The 17,576-nt window shown below is 43.7% G+C and overlaps 1 protein-coding gene across 1 annotated transcript in view; it reads left to right on the top strand.

Moving 5' to 3' along the window:
* The window catches only part of AAR2 (AAR2 splicing factor homolog), an 11,645-nt gene extending 4,007 nt beyond the window's left edge, over positions 1 to 7,638 (top strand). The window contains exons 2-3 of the mRNA XM_006024720.2: positions 457 to 686; positions 6,271 to 7,638. Coding sequence (XP_006024782.2) covers positions 457 to 686; positions 6,271 to 6,438 — 398 coding nt within the window. The 3' untranslated portion in view covers positions 6,439 to 7,638. The remainder of the gene's footprint in view (positions 1 to 456; positions 687 to 6,270) is intronic.
* Positions 7,639 to 17,576: the final 9,938 nt, after the last annotated feature.

Here is a 17,576-nt window from a genome sequence, read left to right as displayed (position 1 = left end):
TTCCTGCTTATGCAGGGGGTCGGACTCGATGATCTATTGAGGTCCCTTCCGACCCTAACATCTATGAATCTATAACAATAAAACAGACAATACCATATCCAAGTGTCTGGAAGTCACTTCACAGCAATGTTACTCTCTGATTCTATTTGATGATAAAGTGGCTCTCCACGATAAACGGCTGTGCTAAACATGTCCTTTTTTGATTGCAGTACGCTTGTTTCCTAGTCACATAACAAAGGAGTGGGAAGCAATCGATGTCTGAAGGACTGACAGTTGTTACTGTAGCACAACCATTGGGAACAGAAGAATCTCTTTGTGTGCTGGAAAAAGGCCAACCTTACTAGTGTATGCGCAAATCTGCATAGCTGTCAAGGGCTGCATGTGCCTCTTTCACTTTGATTCACTGACTAAAGTCCTTTTCTGTCTCTCTTTTTTTTCTCGGTGGGGCATTTCCAGGTGAATTGCAGTTTGCTTTCATCTGTTTCCTGATTGGGAACGTGTATGATGCGTTTGAGCACTGGAAAAAGCTCCTGAATCTCTTGTGCAGGTCAGAGGATGCCATAGGGAAGTATCAAGTTCTCTACACCAGTCTCATTTCTGTCCTGTACCACCAGCTCAGTGAAATCCCACCTGACTTCTTTGTGGACATAGTTTCCCAGGACAACTTCTTAACTAGCACTCTACAGGTAAGTCCACCCTCTGCAGAAAAACAGTAGTATGAAAAAAATCTCGCGAGAATGAGGATGGAAACACAACATGGGATGAAATTCAGATGAGGCTGGGGTTGTAGATTGGGGTGGGATTCACTGCCTTTCGCTTCATGTGAAATGGTATGCATGAAGGTCTGAGGGCACACCTACACTGATGTTCAAGGGGTTTCCTTCATTCCTTCATCCAGCGCTAGGTACTTGAACTTCCCTTTCCCATCTCTGCTTTACCTCAAAGCCTACAACTAAGACTTCCATGCTTCTTGTACCTTGTTCCAAAAACACTCCAGAGTGGGATGTCCTAGAAGTAAGGCTGCTTTTCCCTCAGCTCTGAAGTTTAGAAGGGGTTTAGGTGTCAGCTGGACTACCATCCACTGTTAAATAGGGATTTCCAGTATAAATTGTTGGGTTTGGGCTTCAAGGTGGCTCTAAAGTTGACCCTAACTACCAGTTTGGATACAATCATAGATTCTCAATTAATTGCCTGTATGCTATTTCTGCAATCACCCCACTTAAATCTCAAAGGGCCGAATGAGGTGTTACAGTCCTCTAATTTAAAAGGCTTATTACAAGGTGCCACATCTTGTTAGGGCTCATGGTCTTATGAGTGTGAAGTAAGCATTCTGTGCCAGTGTAGCATATCCATTTTAGAGGTTGGTGCAGTATAACTCAATTAATTTAATTTCACAAGTGCAATTTCTTAAAAGAGGGAAGGTCTTACTAGCAGTGCAGAGATGGGTAGATTTGAGCAAGGGTAATTTAGTTCATCGTAAAGAAGGTCGGCTTTTGTGATAAGTAAAAGCCTGATGATACTAATTTTGATCATCTTAGATGACAGGATGATATTGTATGTGAGGAAGTTGGAACGAAACCTTGTATGAGCTTAGAGCACTGGCAGTTTCAAATAGGACCCTTCCTCGCCCCCTTGGCATGAATTGAAGCTCAAAATAATTTGTTTCACTAGAATCCAATTGTTTGTCTTCTGAGGATTTAAAAATACTCCTGAAGAAAGAAGTCTGCAAAGAAGTCTATATTGATGCTGGGATAAGACCTCTAGGGTAGATGATTGCACCACCTCTGCGGGGGGGGAAGCTTGTTCCATAGTCTGGACACCCTAGTTGTAAAGAAGTTTTTCCTAATGTTCAGCCTGAAACTATCTTCTAGGAGTTTGTGGCCGTTATTTCTAGTTTTCCCCCAGGGTGCCCTGGTGAACAATTGTTCACTGAGCCCCTGATGTACACCTCTGATATAGCAGTAAGCCGCAATCAGGTCCCCTCTCAGCCTTATTTTCTTTAGGCTGAAGAGTCCGAGATCCCTCAGCCTCTCATATGGCTTGCCGTGCAAGTCCCTGATCATGCGGGTGGCCCTTCTCGGGACCCACTCACTCCTAATCCACAGCCCTTCTCTGGACCCCTCTCGGGCAACAGTGTCAAAAGCCTTGTTGAAGTCAGGGTGTATTACATCTGCTACCCTTCCCCATCCATGAAGCCCATCACCTTGCCTTAGAAGGCAATCACAGCGGTCAAGCATGACCGCTGTGGACGAGTCCATGTTGATTGTTCCAGATCACCAGGGATCTGGGTTTTCCATTTGCTGTGGGAAAACCTGGATTCTTTCTTTTAAAGGAGAAAAAGGTAGAAAACTATGGCGTTCCCCTTGCAGGCTGGCAGTATTCCAGCCTGCAAGAGGCTGCTTGGGGCTAGGGGAACGCCAGGAGCAGGAGGAAGCTGATCACAGGCTGGGGGTACCACATGCATGTGTGCATGCACATGTGCATGTGGCAGCCAGGCAGCATGATGGAGAGCAGCTCCCGCAACTCCCTGCAGGTAAGTCTATGGTGGGGTGGAGCATAGGCAATGCATCCAGGGGGGGCATGGGGAGGGGCACATACCCCTCTAGATTTTTGAGCCCACAGCAGGCACATGGCCCAGCAGGCAAGACCTAGAGCAGGAGGGCAGAGCAGGGCAGTGAGACTTGTTGCTGCCACTGCCAGGACCCCTGCAACAGTCATGCCACCAGCAGCACGAGGAGTAATGGAATGGGGGCGAGGAGTGGTGCTGCTCTCACCTCCTCCACCACCAGCCCCTCACATGCTGGGCCACAGCTCTACCCCAGAAGGGAGGTAGGGTGGGGGGCAGTGCAGGCAGTCTGATGGGAGTGGTGGTGGCTGGGCCACAGTGGCAGGGTAGAGCCACGGCCTAGCACACAAGCAGTGAGAGGAGGTGAGGGCAGCACAGCTATCCCCCCACCCCCAGCCTGTTACTCCTTGTGTTGCTATAGTCTCACTGCTCTGCCCTCCCATGCCTAGTCCCACCTGCTGGGCTATGGAGGCCCCCAGGGGAAGGCAGCAGAGCAGGGAGCCCTATAGCAGGCAGCCTGCAATCCCCCACGTCCCCATGGGCTCCACTCCGGCCATGCTGCCTGCAGGCAGGAGGAGGGACCCAGGCTCCATACTCCTCCCTCTGCTCCAGCTGCAGCAGCTGCCGCCTCCAGCACATGGCAGCTGGTGCTTCAGTGCTGCCAACCAGCTGCAGCTGGCACCTACAGGGCAGGGAGTGGGCAGGATGCAGCCACCAGGTCCCATAGCGCTGGCAGCTGGGCAGGGGGGCAGGAGGCTGTGGGTTGGGAATGAGGGGTCCTGGCGGGGACGAGAGGCCTGCGGGTCAGGGGCACAAGCAAAGCTGGTGAGGCTGTGGCTTGGGACTGAGGGGCGCTGACGTATCAGGGCTGTTCAGCACCACAAAGCAGTGGGGGGGACAGCTGCAGCTGGATCCGCATACTGATGAGTGAAGGGGGCAGGGGTAACTTTGATTTTCTGTGATAACACCAAAATCAAATGCCAAAATATATTGGTATTTAGAATTAATTTTATTATAATGATTGAGGCACTGGTAGGCTTCCAAATTGCTTTCAAATTGTAAATATATCAGTTGAACACAATGCTTTATTAATATATTTACAAATTTTTGTAAACTGAAAAAATTCAGATCAGGTCCATCACAATGGTTCAGTGATTGTGTCAAGACTCTTACTTTTTGTATGGAAACTTTTACTCAAGCATTTATTGCAGAGTTTAAGTAGATAACAGTGATATTAAGAGAGAACACAGCTTGGCCTTTTTCATACCCTAGCCTGAGTTTGCAGGATCATCAATTTAAAAAAAAAAAGTTTTGACTTGTAAAGTTATATATTGGAGTTGAAAGTTCCTGAGAGGGATAACTGTAAATCCCAGTAACCTTATTTTTAGTCCTTTTTAACACTAGTCTCACTTCTTATAGGAGAGTTCTGTTAAAAAATACTTATTTACATAGAAACATTAAGTCATTTGAAGAGGCCACCCACAGAAGTTGGAAGTTTTTAAGAGCAGGTTAAACAGGTGCTTGACAGGGATGATCCTGCCTTGAGGAGGGGGCTGGTCTTGACGACCTCCTGAGGTCTCTTCTTGATCTACTTTTCTATTATTCTAAAGAGGCAGTTTTACAGTAGACTGAGCAAGGAAGAAGCAAATAGCTATGTACAAAACAGTGAAATTTAGCCATTTGTTTTCTGAATTGTATCCTGCTATCTAAAGGTCTCCCTTGAATAAGAGGTTTCTTTTTCCCAAAGGGGTTTTCCCTGCAGCTTAATCCTGTAATGACATTTTCTTTGGCTTAGAAAAGTACTGTCCAACTTCTTGGTGGCTGGGGGCTGCCCCATTTTGTGCCACAGCTCCCACTCACCTCCCTGACTGCAGACTCCTCTATTGCTGCATGGGCAGGTGGCACCCCCCGCCCTCCTCTGAACACAGGTGGGCAGCTCCCTGCCCCCTCACCCATATACTCTCCTGTGTGGACAGATGGGAGGGTGCTTCATTGGCTGCAGGCTCTCCCACTTCACAACACTGCAGGCTGTGCTGAGCTGTGCCACCCACCCTGCCTTGTCCCCTGACCTGGGGGGCAGGCAGTGAAAGCCAGAGAAGGGAGGAGGAGCCAAATAGTGGCCAGAGGATCCCCCGTGGCTGCAGTTCAACCCCTTGTGGAGTGCCAGGTGGACATTCCTGGCTTATAACATCAGCCTTTTGCTGTAGAAGTGAATTCTGAGTCACAAATTCAGCATGGTGGTAGAATGGAGCAGGAGAGCTGGGCTCTGTTTGAAGGCCCTGATCAATCAGACACAGGTGCCATAACTACCTGAAGTGCTAAAGGAAAACTGTGAATGTGTGATAAGTTAATGATTTGTGTGATACTATTAAAAAACTTCCTCCCTAAAGGTTATTCCTGTTTGATGCTACTTATGCTCAAGGCTCTTGGGGGGAATGACTGTTGTACATGATTAGAAATTTGATTTCCAAACAGGGGACCCCGTCCTTCACTTCTCTAGCTTCCAAGGCAGTTTTTTGGGTGGGAACTCTGCCTATCCGTGAAGATGTTGATTCCCAACATTTCTGTGCTTTAATCCCATGCTACAACATTGAAAAATTCTAGTACACTCCTCTCATTGAGCCTTGTACGTAAGGAGCATGGTCAGGCCCCTCACCCTGTTCACTGGAATTAGAAGTCACACTTGGAGACATGCTGTGAGTTGTTAGTCATGCAGCAGGTACTTCTTATGTGGGGTTGTTTCATCTGCCTACAGTAGCTGAAGTTTATTTTTTTTTAATATTTGTTACAGTAAGAAACCAAATATGCTGGCCAATAGGACACACTCTCTCCCTGACCTCTCCCCCCCCCAAAAAAAAAAAAAAAAGAAAAAAGAAAACTGTCCCTATCCTTCTCTTACACAGCAATCTCATGGCCAGACCAGTTGTCCTTAAGGGAACCTTATTTTTATAGGTGTTTAAGTTTGATTCTCTGATGTAAAGTGAGAGAGATGTTACGCATGTCTCTCTGCTGCCCAGCCCCTTCTGTTTTAGCTATAAACCATGGCATGAAAAGTGCTTGGTCTCAAGTGAATATATGAGAATTTGATTTTGTCTTATAAGAAAGAAACAGAGACATAAGGCTTGAAGGTTCACAGTTCCAACTTTTGCAATGGTGCACATTCCTTCAGGCCAGCAACTATTTCTCATGGTTGCTGTCTGATTTCTGAGATTGAATTTCAACATCTAGTTACTGAGCCAGCAGTTTCTTCCATTGCTATTTTTTTGTGACTGAGATTATCAAAAGCACCATAGTAAGTCACATAAGAGCACAAATGCCATTTGCTTGCTATAGAGATGCAGGGTCCAAGCCAAGTAAACACTTGTAAAAATCCCACCATGTATGTTTAATAACTTCCCTACCTTTATTTGAATCCATGCTCCTCACTCTCATTCCTCTGCTTTTTAAGATTTAAAAACGGTAACCATGATTCAGTTTTATCAGCCCTGATATGGTCTAATGGGGATGGTAGAGTGAAGGCAGAGTATTTCTTCAGGCTGTGGCGTGAAGATGGAAATGATAGGACCTGCTTGTAACTCCAAAGCCATTTGGAAACAACTCAAAAGTTCTTCTCAGGCCGGCCTCACTGGCTTCAGTCAAGGCAGGAAAAACCTGCAGTTTTTGTCCCTTCTGTATGTTTACTGACATCTAACCTGTTATTTTAGGTCTTCTTTTCCTACACCTGCAGCACTGCAATGGACAGGACACTAAGGAAAAAGGCAGAAAAATTTAAGGCCCACCTAACTAAGAAGTTCAAATGGGACTTTGATGCAGAGCCTGATGACTGCGCCCCAGTGGTAGTGGAACTGCCAGAAGGAGCATTATTGGAATGAGCAAAATCTCTCTTACAACCAACCATTTCTCTTTTTCCTCATCCCTCTTTCCAAACTTGCCAATTTCTGAAAAATCTGTATCTCATTCTGTGAAACACACCTCGCAGCCTTCAGCCAGTTCCTCCTCTCATGATAGGCATGTATCTGGGATGCCTTGCAACAATTCATATTTGCTCTCCAGGACATAGCTTTCTCCCCCATGGATTTCCTCATGGTTCCAGGAGCTGCTGAAACAGAGAATATCCATGCAGTGCAATGCATCTTGGTTACTTCTCGAGTATTCTAATGATGTACATTTACCTAGTTCTTCTACAGCAACTCCTTTCATGGAGTCAACCAGGTTGTTGAATGACCACAGAAAACTCCATGTGGAAATATCTGTATTTAAGAATCTGGAGCTTGTGTTTCAGTTTGACACCTTTAGAATTAGGGGTGGCTGAACTGACCTGTGATCACTACTTCCTTCTCCTGCCTATTCCAAAGTTAGAAATCAAGGAATTATTTTCTGATCGTCAGGGCTCCCATCTATGGGAGTGTAGCTAACCATTGAGAAACAGTGTGCAGGATTGTAATGCTTCTTATTTTATTTTTGCAGAAGTATGTTGTAACAAAAAAAATGACCTGCATTAAAATGCTTCCATTCCACACTTCTAAAACTAATATATCCTGTTCCTCCAGTGTAATTGGTATCTTTATCCAGGTATTGCCAACTTATACAATGCAGAGCATCTGAGCCTGTCTAGCCTGACGTGAGAGAATCTTTACAGCTTGGTAACCAGAAATTGATTGGATACCACCTCATAGCCAAAGCAAAAAAGCAGTCATGAGAAGGTCAGATATTCATCACTGTCTGTGTCCTTGTGGTTTATGGCATTGTTGCAAATCTTCATGTAAAATTTCTTTGCTGTTAATTGGTAACCATCTCATGTGGAAACTCTGAAGTTCATTCAGAGCAATGAAAATGCTGTAAAATAGCTTGAAATCCGTTAGATGCATCCCTGCCTTGTTGCCCTGTAATATGTATTCTGGATTGTAATACTGAGTTGATTTTTTTTCCACATGAGAATCCCTACTGTGTAGGGATTTAGTAGTCATTCAACTTGCTTGTTTCTTGCTCGATTATTAGCCTCATTCAGGAATTTGGTGTGTGTGTCTAACAAGATAACTTGCTTGTTAGTCTTTTTCACAGGTCAAAATAAATCTTGCTTTTTTTTTTTTTTTTAAGAAAAACAGAGTTTTGTGTGTGAATTATTTCTGCCAAGGTATAAGGTAATATGTTACTGTTCAGTGCCTGTCAGGTCTGTCAGAATTATTTTACTCATCACCTTGGAACAAAATATCAATGATTGTGTCTCATTCAAGGACCGCTCATACTGAGGAGGTATATAAGCATGGTACAATGCAACAAAAAGCCTGTTGTCTAAAAGTGGGTATGTGATACAGTACTGGAAGATGGCATAGAGTGCACCCTCAACAAGTTTGCAGATGACACAAAGCTTGGTAGTAGACACACTGGAGGGTAGGGCTAGGATTCAGAGTGACCTAAACAAAGTGGAGGATTGGACCAAAAGGAATCTCATGAGCTTCAACGAGGACAAGTGCAAAGTCCTGCATTTAGGACTGAACAATCCCATGCACTAGTACAGGCTGGGGGCTGACTGGCTGGGCAGCAGCTCTGCAGAAAAGGACCTGGGGGTTACAGTGGACAGTAAGCTGAATATGAGCCAACAGTGTGCCCTTCTTGCAAAGAAGGCTAACAACATACTGGGCTGCATTGGTAGATGTATTGCCAATAGGTTAAGGGAAGTGATTATTCCCCTCTATTCAGCACTGGTGAGGCCAGGATGATCTAGTTGGGGCTGGTCCTACTTTGAGGAGGTTGGACTAGATGACCTGAGGTCCCTTCCAACCCTTTCTATAATTCTAATGATACTCTCAAATAATGAGGGACATAGCCATCTTGCTCTTGTCTAGTGTTTTTTTTTCCTGTCTAGTTTAAATGGTCAAGTAATGAAGCTCCCACATAGCCTTTTGGAAGATGTTTCTTATCGAAGAGCTTTCTTATCTAATGTTCTTATCATTACAAAATTTATTGCCTAAATATTTCCTTAACTTCATTTCATTACCCTTTATGCTGCATCCATCAATTTTGCTCTCCTCTCCCTTTCTCTCATGTTAAAGTGCTTCAGTTACTTTTAAGTACAAAAAACGCTGCCCTGCAGCTGCCTTTTGCCCGAATTACCCGCAGCACTCAAGAGCTTTCATCAGACATTACTTTGTTTTGTTTAGACAGACCTGATAATTTTTAATTACCAAGCAGAAGGACCAGAGCTGTTCTGGCTACTTTGGGACTTTGCAAGGCCCCATTCCCTTTATACCCTTAAGTGAAAGTGGGGAAGAACACTTCCCTGGCAGATTTCTTAACTGAGGGATACTGAGCAGGGTGGCTATATTATGTACTATGGTCTCTCCATCTTTTCAATATTCCTTTGTTTATTTGCTAGCTCTGTTAGTTTTGATGTGATGTTATGCTACATGCTAGAAATATGTTTGGTTTTTTTAATCTTTATCCTCAGGTCAACAACTTTTCAGCCAGCAACATAGAGAGCAAAATGTCACTGCTCCCTGTCCTATGGGTGTTTGTTTCTAAGATGGATAAATTGTGCATTGGTAGCAGCCCTGCTCCCAGATCACTGCATGCACATTATGAGAAACTAATGATGTATAGCATATGTTGTGTTGATTGCTGAATCACTTGCAAATTAGGGTTGTGACTAGCAGTATTTTGTGTGTTGAACTGTCAGTAGAACACCTGGAAAGCTGCTTTCTGCTTTGTGGAGCACCATTCTGCAGACCAAGGTACTTGACTCAGTGTGGTATATTTGGTTGCCACGAGTTGCTGTCACTCACAGGGAATTGTGACACATTCCTGAATGGGGGGGAGGGGGCTGTTACTTCTGTGTAGCAAACCCTGCTGGTCTATCAGTGTCCACTGGAGGATGTGTATGTACAATGCAGAACTTGCAAGTGTATGTCCAGGAGCAAGTAGTTCTGCACTATCTTTCGCTAGTCACCACTGTTAGACTGTTTGCTAGACCAAACTCTTCTGTGTTCAGTGACTATCCCTTAACTCTGAAAAGCCCACCTACTGTAATGGTCTAAAACCGAAAAGAGTTTCTCTCTGCCTTCCTCCACTCTGCAAATCTAAAAATATGAATCAAGCTAATTTAGGTTCATGAAAACAGAATCTCTCTCTCTGCTGTAGCACCCGTGCACGTTCCAGATGGAGGAAGGAAGAAAAAAATAATTTTCCTTTCGCCTGTCACTCTCAAGTCAATCTGTTTTTTTAAACAGGTAAAATTGGATAGAAACACAAACTGCACATTTTGCTCTGTCTGAGCATGTATCTTCCCTTATGATTCCACCTCCTCTCCATCTGCCTGAAACATAAAGTCCATTTCTGTGTCTCTGTTTTCAGGTGGGCTAATGCCAGTTGCTTAATTTCAGCAGTGATGAGTAATGATCCCTCCATCTAGCCTGTCTGTCCAAGTTGTCTTACGAGGCACCTTTTGTTCTGCATAGCATTTATTACTTGCATTACAGTAGTGCCTGAAGACCTTGAATGGCATTGGGATCCCATTATGAACATACCTACACAAAGTAACTTTCTGTTGCAAAGATCTTCTAATCTAAAAAGTGGGAGAAGGATTTAAAAAAATATATTTAGGAAGTATTTTGGCTTAGAAGATTCTCAAAGACAAAATGGCAGTAGCACTTCATTGCTAGTTTTTGCCTTTGAAAATGCTGTCTTCTGTACTGTAGCCTTTACATTATCTCTCTTAATGATGGTCATGTTGCCTCTGGTTGCCATTATACATCTATCTCCATGTACCTTTTTAGTGAATTCTTCCTTTATATCAGTGCTTGCAGTAAACACTGACTGGTTCTGTCCAGCAGATCCTTTGGAAGGGAGGTTAGCACACAGCTTGAAGAAAATGGAGTAGGGAGTCCTAACTCTTTTTCTGAAAGAGGAAATAAAGGTTTCCATTGCGTCCTAGCATGCCAGCTTATCTAGCTGCAAAGGTACCTACAACATGAAATTTAACCTGTTCACCTGTTGCTTTACAATGTGTGTGAAGTGGATGGGGGCTCCTGTGTGAAGTGATCTGGTAGAATTCCAAAGCTAGTTTTGTTCTCCCTTGAGAGATGCTCGGTGTACCTTCTTACCCCCCCCCCCCCCCTTGCACACTGTATTACTGTCTTCTGCCTCTGACAGAAGAGAGCTAGAGGTTGACTTCACTAGTCCTGCAATTGCTGTTCAGCCCCACTGAGGCATGTATGGTACAAATTATACTGTGGAATTGGAGCATGTTTTGGGGAAGGCTCACTAATAGCCTGATCATTCAGCAGCCTCTGATTAACAGATGGTTTCCTGGACTCTGCAGAGGCCTCTGCAAGATAGAAGCACCTTAGGGGCCTCATTAAGAGCTAGTAAAGGAGCCACACAGCAACCACCAAAACTCCAAAAGCGTTGGAGTAATCAATACCAAAAGTCCATGTATCTCTCTCTAGAGCTTATGTTTTGGACTCAGCTGTTTAACATGGTATCTCCTCTACCCGCTGTGGGTGTGCTTAACTTGCTTGGAGGGTTTTACATCTACATGAGGAGAAAAGCTGCCACTAAGATTCAGCTGCTGCAGAAATAGGTTGCACTGCTGAAGCTTTGCCAGTGAGGTGCTTGGTGGAGGGGAGGAGAAGTGTGCGTTGCTTCCCAATCGCTTATCTCCTGTTTGCAGTAGTGTTTCTCAACCTTGGTTTGGAGGATTTTGTGATTCCCCAGGGACTGGAAACAAAGAGGCTATGCTCACATCCCTCACAGCATCTTTGCGAGCTGAATTGACCACTGACAAGTCTCAGACTGGCAGGGGCAGAGCAGGTGGAGATGATGCAAGGCAAACTCTGATACAGGGTTAATTTCTAAGCTGCGGCAGAACCTCACTACCATTGTGCAAGCTATTTCAATAGCCCTATTTAAAAATGGTAATTCTGGGGCAGCAGTCTAAAACCACATCCTGAAACAGTAGAACCCCTGGGTTCCATTCACAGATCTGCTTCTGATGTAGTCCATACATTTAAGCAAGTGCAGTGAAATCATCTATCACATCATTACAAAACCCAAACTTTTAAGAGCAGAGATGGATGTCAGGATATGTCCCCCAGAGGAGGAGCCCGTGTTCATATAGTGTAATCGTGAACAGAACAGGGAAGACTGCTGGGGACTCACATTGCTCCCTTTGTAACCCACAGGGTTTAAAGTCCCTTTTTTCTTTCCTATGCAAGAACAGATAGCAGCTGTAAAAGACACAGCCTGAAGCCCAGGGGTGGGGGGTGGAGGATACAGCTGTCTCCAGTATCCAATTAGGGGAGTATGATGACCAGCTAGTACCACCTTTTCTCTGAGACAGCTTGGTGTAAAAGGCAGTGTTGCCATGTCCGCTTATAATAAGTGGAATTGGGCTTGCTTTTTTAAAAAGTTGCTTTAATTTTTTTGAGAGCTGTGGGTTGATAAGCCTCTATTTGAAATGGGTTGGGTTTATTTTTAAATGCAGTGCACCTTTTTTTCTTGCAAGACTTGGTAATGCTGGTGAAGGGAGCATTTAATTCCAAGGGTTGCTTGTAAATCAGAGCTAGTTTAAACCTGGGTGACTGATTGAAACCAGCCAGCAAGAAAAACATTGATTTGAATCTGATGTTTCATTGCTACAATGTCATTATTTTTCTGAAGAAAGATGCAGCCACACAGATGTTTATAAAGTTTGAGTTGAGCTTAGAAATTAAGATTATTTTCCCCAAAATTCAGAGCATATCTTCAAAGGGCAGTATGTTTAGCTCATTCAGACTTGAGGGGTTCTGCAGCATCTTTGCCATCATCTACTCAAATTATTTAAGCAATTTTAGGACTCAATATAATTTATCAAGTTAATTTCTAAATGAGTGATTTTTAAATGTATTTAGATCATGTTTTTTTAAGAATATGATCTAAATAGGCACCAATTTTTTTAAATTAAAAAACCCCTTGATTTTGTCTGCTTTGGGGCTACATAGCAGTGTGAAAATGATGGTGTGGGGAAACCTTGGAAGATTTGTTTTGGTGATTAGGTGCGGCTACATTTGGTGGGAGGTTTTTGTGTATATTCATGTGAATAGACTGTCCTTGCCAGGAAAGTAAATGTGGTATTTACTGAGAACTAGGTTTGCAAAAGAGATCTCGTGTGAGGAAAGAGCCAACCTTTTCTTGCTTTGGAAACATCCATGTGCTATGAGGAATCCCGCAAAACAGCAATTCCTTGTGACTGCAAGCAGGAGCTAGGAGTTCTCAAAAATAATTTAATAAGAGCCACTGGCAAGAAGGAGAGAGCTGCACCAAGTTGGAATTGATCTCCATGTGGCACTGACCTTCTCTGGGACCTGGTAAGCTTACTTTTTGTTTGAGCTGGTTGCAGGCTTTTGTCCCTGCAGGAGTGTTTCTCCATCTGGACTCTGTTGAGGGTTATTCTTTATTGTTTCATAGTAGCTCAGGGTCTGTGTACTAAGGTAGTGCTATACTTGGAAGGTTCAGATGTTTTCTTTATAACTCCTCTGGTCTTCAGTTGCTCAACTTCACGTAACTGCCACCTCATATGTCCAAGTTTGCTCTTGGCTTAAAGGTGCCTGAAAATTTCTGAGCAAATAATAACAGCAACAAAGTGGTGGGGGAGAATACTTATGAGAATCATTCTCTAAAGCAAACTGTATTATGACCAAAATGTTTGGTGCCTGCTATTTACCATATGTGAGGGAAATGGCCCTCTCTGAAGCAGAGGAATGCTTTGGCATGTTCTGGCTTTAATTAAAATGCTGTGACTTTTGCACAGGCAAGATACAAATACAAGCTATTTGGATACTTCTTGAAAGTGATATGAGCAAAGGGACAGTTTAGAGGGTGTGTCTAGTTGACTTAGAGCTCATAGGATGTCGTCTTGTTCAATGCATAAGACTCATACTTGGACAAGGTAGCAAACCCTAGGAGCCTTGCCTCTGCATAAACAATGAAGTGCACTTTGAACCCTAATTCACTGGCTTGTGTGGTTAAAAAAAATGACAGTCTGCATGTCTAAATACTATGGCTTCTGGTACACATTGCCAGACTGGATCAGATCAATGGTCCTTCTAGTCCAGAGACTACTATTAGATTTGTCACAAGAAACCTTGTAACCCGTCTGGGGGAAAGGACTTTTCCTAGCCTTCAAAAAGTGGAGGTTGACTTAGTTACTGAAGTGGAAGGTTCTGTGGCTTTCCCAATGCCTTAGTAAATCCTAATATACTGTACTTTTGATTCTTCTGCACATGAGAACACTCTGTTGACAAGGTGCATGGTAGTCTGATTGCACGCTCTACTGGAGAGGTATTCATTTCCTTTTTTTTTTTTTTTTTTTAAATAAGTTTTAAATTTGCCTCCTTTGAATTTCATTGGCTGTTGTCTTGTCCTTGTGTTATAAGCAGAGCAAATAGAAGTTCCTGCTCTACCTGCTCTAGATAATTTGGATTTTGAGTATTTTAACTGTGACCCCTTTAAAGTAAAATGTCCTTTGTCTCTCTTCACATGAGTTTTTCTGTGTACAGTGGATGAATTGAAGCTTCTTGGGCAGGGGGTTGTAATAGATCAGATCCTAGAATTGCCTTTTTAAAAATGAACTCCAGGAACTTCCATCTTGGGGGGGGGAAACCAACCCCAAATCAAAAAGAGTTTACACAGGAAATCAAATTGGGAAAGGACAGTTAAGTTTGCATGAGTATCTATGCACAATGTGATACTGACCTGCTAAGGTACTGAAAGTGTGATCTCATAATTTAGGTATCCAGGTTGTAGCCATATTGGTCTAGAGGAAAAGGCAATTGGGACTTGTAGTAGAGATGATATTTTTAATAGACCAACAAGATTTTAGGGAAAAAAAATATTTAATTGCAAGCTTTCGGGCACAAACGCCCTTCATCAGGCATCGGAGAAAAGATTGTAAAAGTTCTCCTAGGTAGAAACGAAAGTTAATATTTCATAGGATTTCACAGAGGAGTCAATAGATGGAAAACTCCTCTGGGCAGGCAGTTCATAGCCGGTATGAATTTAGTCATTTATTGATTGATAAGTTTTGCCTTGGAGAAGGGACAGGGCAGTATACTACCCCCCTTATTATAAAAACAGTTAATTTCTGGTGACAGCAGAGCATCCAATATTGCCAGCCATGTGGGCAACCCTAGGTGCAAGGCACTAGGAATGCTCTGGAACTGGAAACTGTTGCCCTGTCCTACCATTCGTTTGTTCTTTTTGTATTAGCTTTGAGCCCTGAATCTGCAAAGTCTGCTGCTTAATTTTAGTCCCTCTCAGCAGTCCCATTGAAGTCAATGGGCCAGAACCATAGCTGGTGTAGCTCCCTTGATTTCAATACTAATGAATGGTTCAGTACAGGGCCTGGTAGAACTACTCGTAATGTGCAGACTTCAGCATGTGCACAGGCCTTGCAATGCCCTGATAGACACCATATGTCTGCTGAAGAAGTGAACTTGATAGAGGCTTTGGTTTCTGGAAAGGATTTGGCAGGGAAGAGAGAAGCTGCCAGCAGGCAAAGGCAAGGACTCGAAGGAGAAAAGATGTTTTATACATGGGAAATGCCATACTGCCAGGCCTGTGCAGCTCTCCCATTTCTGCACTAAGCAAACTCCATTTGTGTAGTGATGTGTACTTTGTTTTCATTAATAGCCACTTTACAATGTTAAAAAAGCAACACTTAAGATGCTGTTGATCGTCAATGTGAGCCTTACGAACTTTTTAAAAAGACTTTCAATTTATAATCCAGCGGGGACCTGTTAGACACATTATACAGCCATGGCATACGCTCAGTTGGGACCTTTATAGTTTTATTTTATTAGTAGGCATCCTTTGGGAAGGGCTCCTCACATACGTTGTAGATAGAAGTTCACGCTGAGTAGATGTGTTTTGTTTAACAGGCGTATTCTCTTAATAAGACCTAATAACTGTTGTGATCTAATGTTCCTTATGGGGCTTTCATTCACTTTACTCCTTGGTAAAAGCAGGCAAGTCGAGAGCTCCTGTGTTAGCAGCATGATGTTTCGCCTTTCTTATTATCCACTGTCTCTACAAGGAATACTTTTAAACTTAAAAAGAAATGACTGGACAAAAAAAATCAATGACAACTTTTTTATTTGGCAAAATGCTGGTTCCTGCTCCTTATGATTTCCAACAGAGGTGCCAAAAGCATGCTTCTGTTATCTTCTTGCTGTAATCCAGCCCTGTCCTAATGTGACTAATTCCATTTTCCCATTTTCCCTTCTTTAAATGCCAACATCCAAAGGAAACTCTTTTCCACTTTTAGCTCTAAATTATTGTGTGTATTGCAAGGGGATGGGGAGGGGGCACAGTAGCAGCATTGTACAGCTGTTGTCTGTCTGGAGGCTGATGTGATTCCATCTCTGGCTAGTCTGTCTAATTGACTTCTATTCACACTTGCTTTTTATAACCTTAGAGATTATGGGCTACATCATTACCTGGAGTAAAAAGGCATGAAATTAAGCCATGCCAAGTTACCCCAGCAGAGGAGCTGACCCAGTCCCTCTCTGTACAAGCATCCTCTCTTAATTGCAGCCCAATTTGAGGAATAAGGTTGGGAATCTTACTTCTCAGTTGACTGAACACAATAACAGAGCACAGGGCATTTAGGGCCTAGTGAGATAGTCCTAGAGGAGCCCAGAATGCAATTAAATGCTAAGAATCCAGAGGCCATTCCCAGTTGGAGTGACCCAGGTCCCAGAGACAGTGGAGCTCAGCGTGGGCTTCAGGCAAATGTCCTCTCACATTCTTCCCCTTATGAGGATTTTACTCTGATATTTTATACACAGGTATTTTCCCTCATCGCACTCTGTCATGCCTTGCAGAGCCCCCTCAGGCAGCCGCACAGGAAAGAGCCATTTTTCCCCTTGGCTCTATCTGTAGGAGTTTGCCCATGGCAGGTTACTGCGTGGCATGCTGACCAGTCAGTGCATATTCAAGTCCCCCTGCTTGGAGCCTGGATTTAGCAACAAATGTTTTCGACCTCAGAACTACTAAACATTAAGGTTCTCAGCATGTCCACAAACATGCTAAGCATTTCAGAAAGGAAATTAAAGAGGCCTCCTGGTCCGTGGGTAGGCTAATGTACCAGGACGGGGGAGAACTGAGTTCTGTTCCAGGCTCTGCCGGTGACCTGCTTAGTGACCTTGGGCAAGTTATTTCCTTGTGCTGTTGCCTCTCTTCCCACCCTCACAGTGTCCTAACTAGACTACACAATCCCCAGGGTAGGGAGCATGTGCCACTGTGTTTGCACAGTGCCTGATATACTGGGGTCCTGATCTGGGCTGGAGCTTGTAGGTGGGATGCATGTCGCGGCCCGATAATAGTCAGCCGGATCTGAGAAAAGGTTCTAGAGATTTCTGGGTTAAATTGTGGAGAAGGTTTATTTAAACAACCGTGTTTAACAGCAAAGGGATGGTTACAAATAGCAATAAAACACAAAATGTGACTATACCATACAATAACACCACAAACATAAACATATATCAGTGGCGCTTATCGGTCAGAGCCAGTTGCCAAGCATGTGCACTTACTGTCCAATTAGGCTTCGTTAGCCTGTCACAAGTCCACCTTGTGTTTCCACATTGCTGCTGCTGAGTGGTGTGTTCCTTTCTTGTGGGAGTGGGTATCTACATGTCCAATCTCTAAAATGATTTTCTTGTTTGCAGTGGCATCCCAGATGTGTTTCCAGAGGTCATGATTCCAGATCGGATTCCCTTTCCTTTTCAGTCTTTGGTATGCCACATGGGTAGCCAAACGGTGCATCCCTGGTAGCACATCCAGGAGTCAGTATAAATTTGAATGTGGGGAGGAGAAGTGAAGGTTGCAGTCTCCAAGACATGGTCTATAACCATTATGATGGCACATAATTCTGCATGTTGAGCACTTGCTTTGGTACCATGGCACTGGAGAGTATGTCCATCTCTTACTCGGATGGTGGCTGCTGTCCAAGAGGTTCCTGCCACTGACCCATCTG

The sequence above is a fragment of the Alligator sinensis genome, unplaced genomic scaffold (assembly GCF_000455745.1).
Source record: "Alligator sinensis unplaced genomic scaffold, ASM45574v1 scaffold511_1, whole genome shotgun sequence".
Lineage (NCBI taxonomy): Eukaryota > Metazoa > Chordata > Crocodylia > Alligatoridae > Alligator > Alligator sinensis.
Note: the sequence above shows the minus strand (reverse complement) of the source record. Positions and strands in the feature narration are given on the sequence as shown.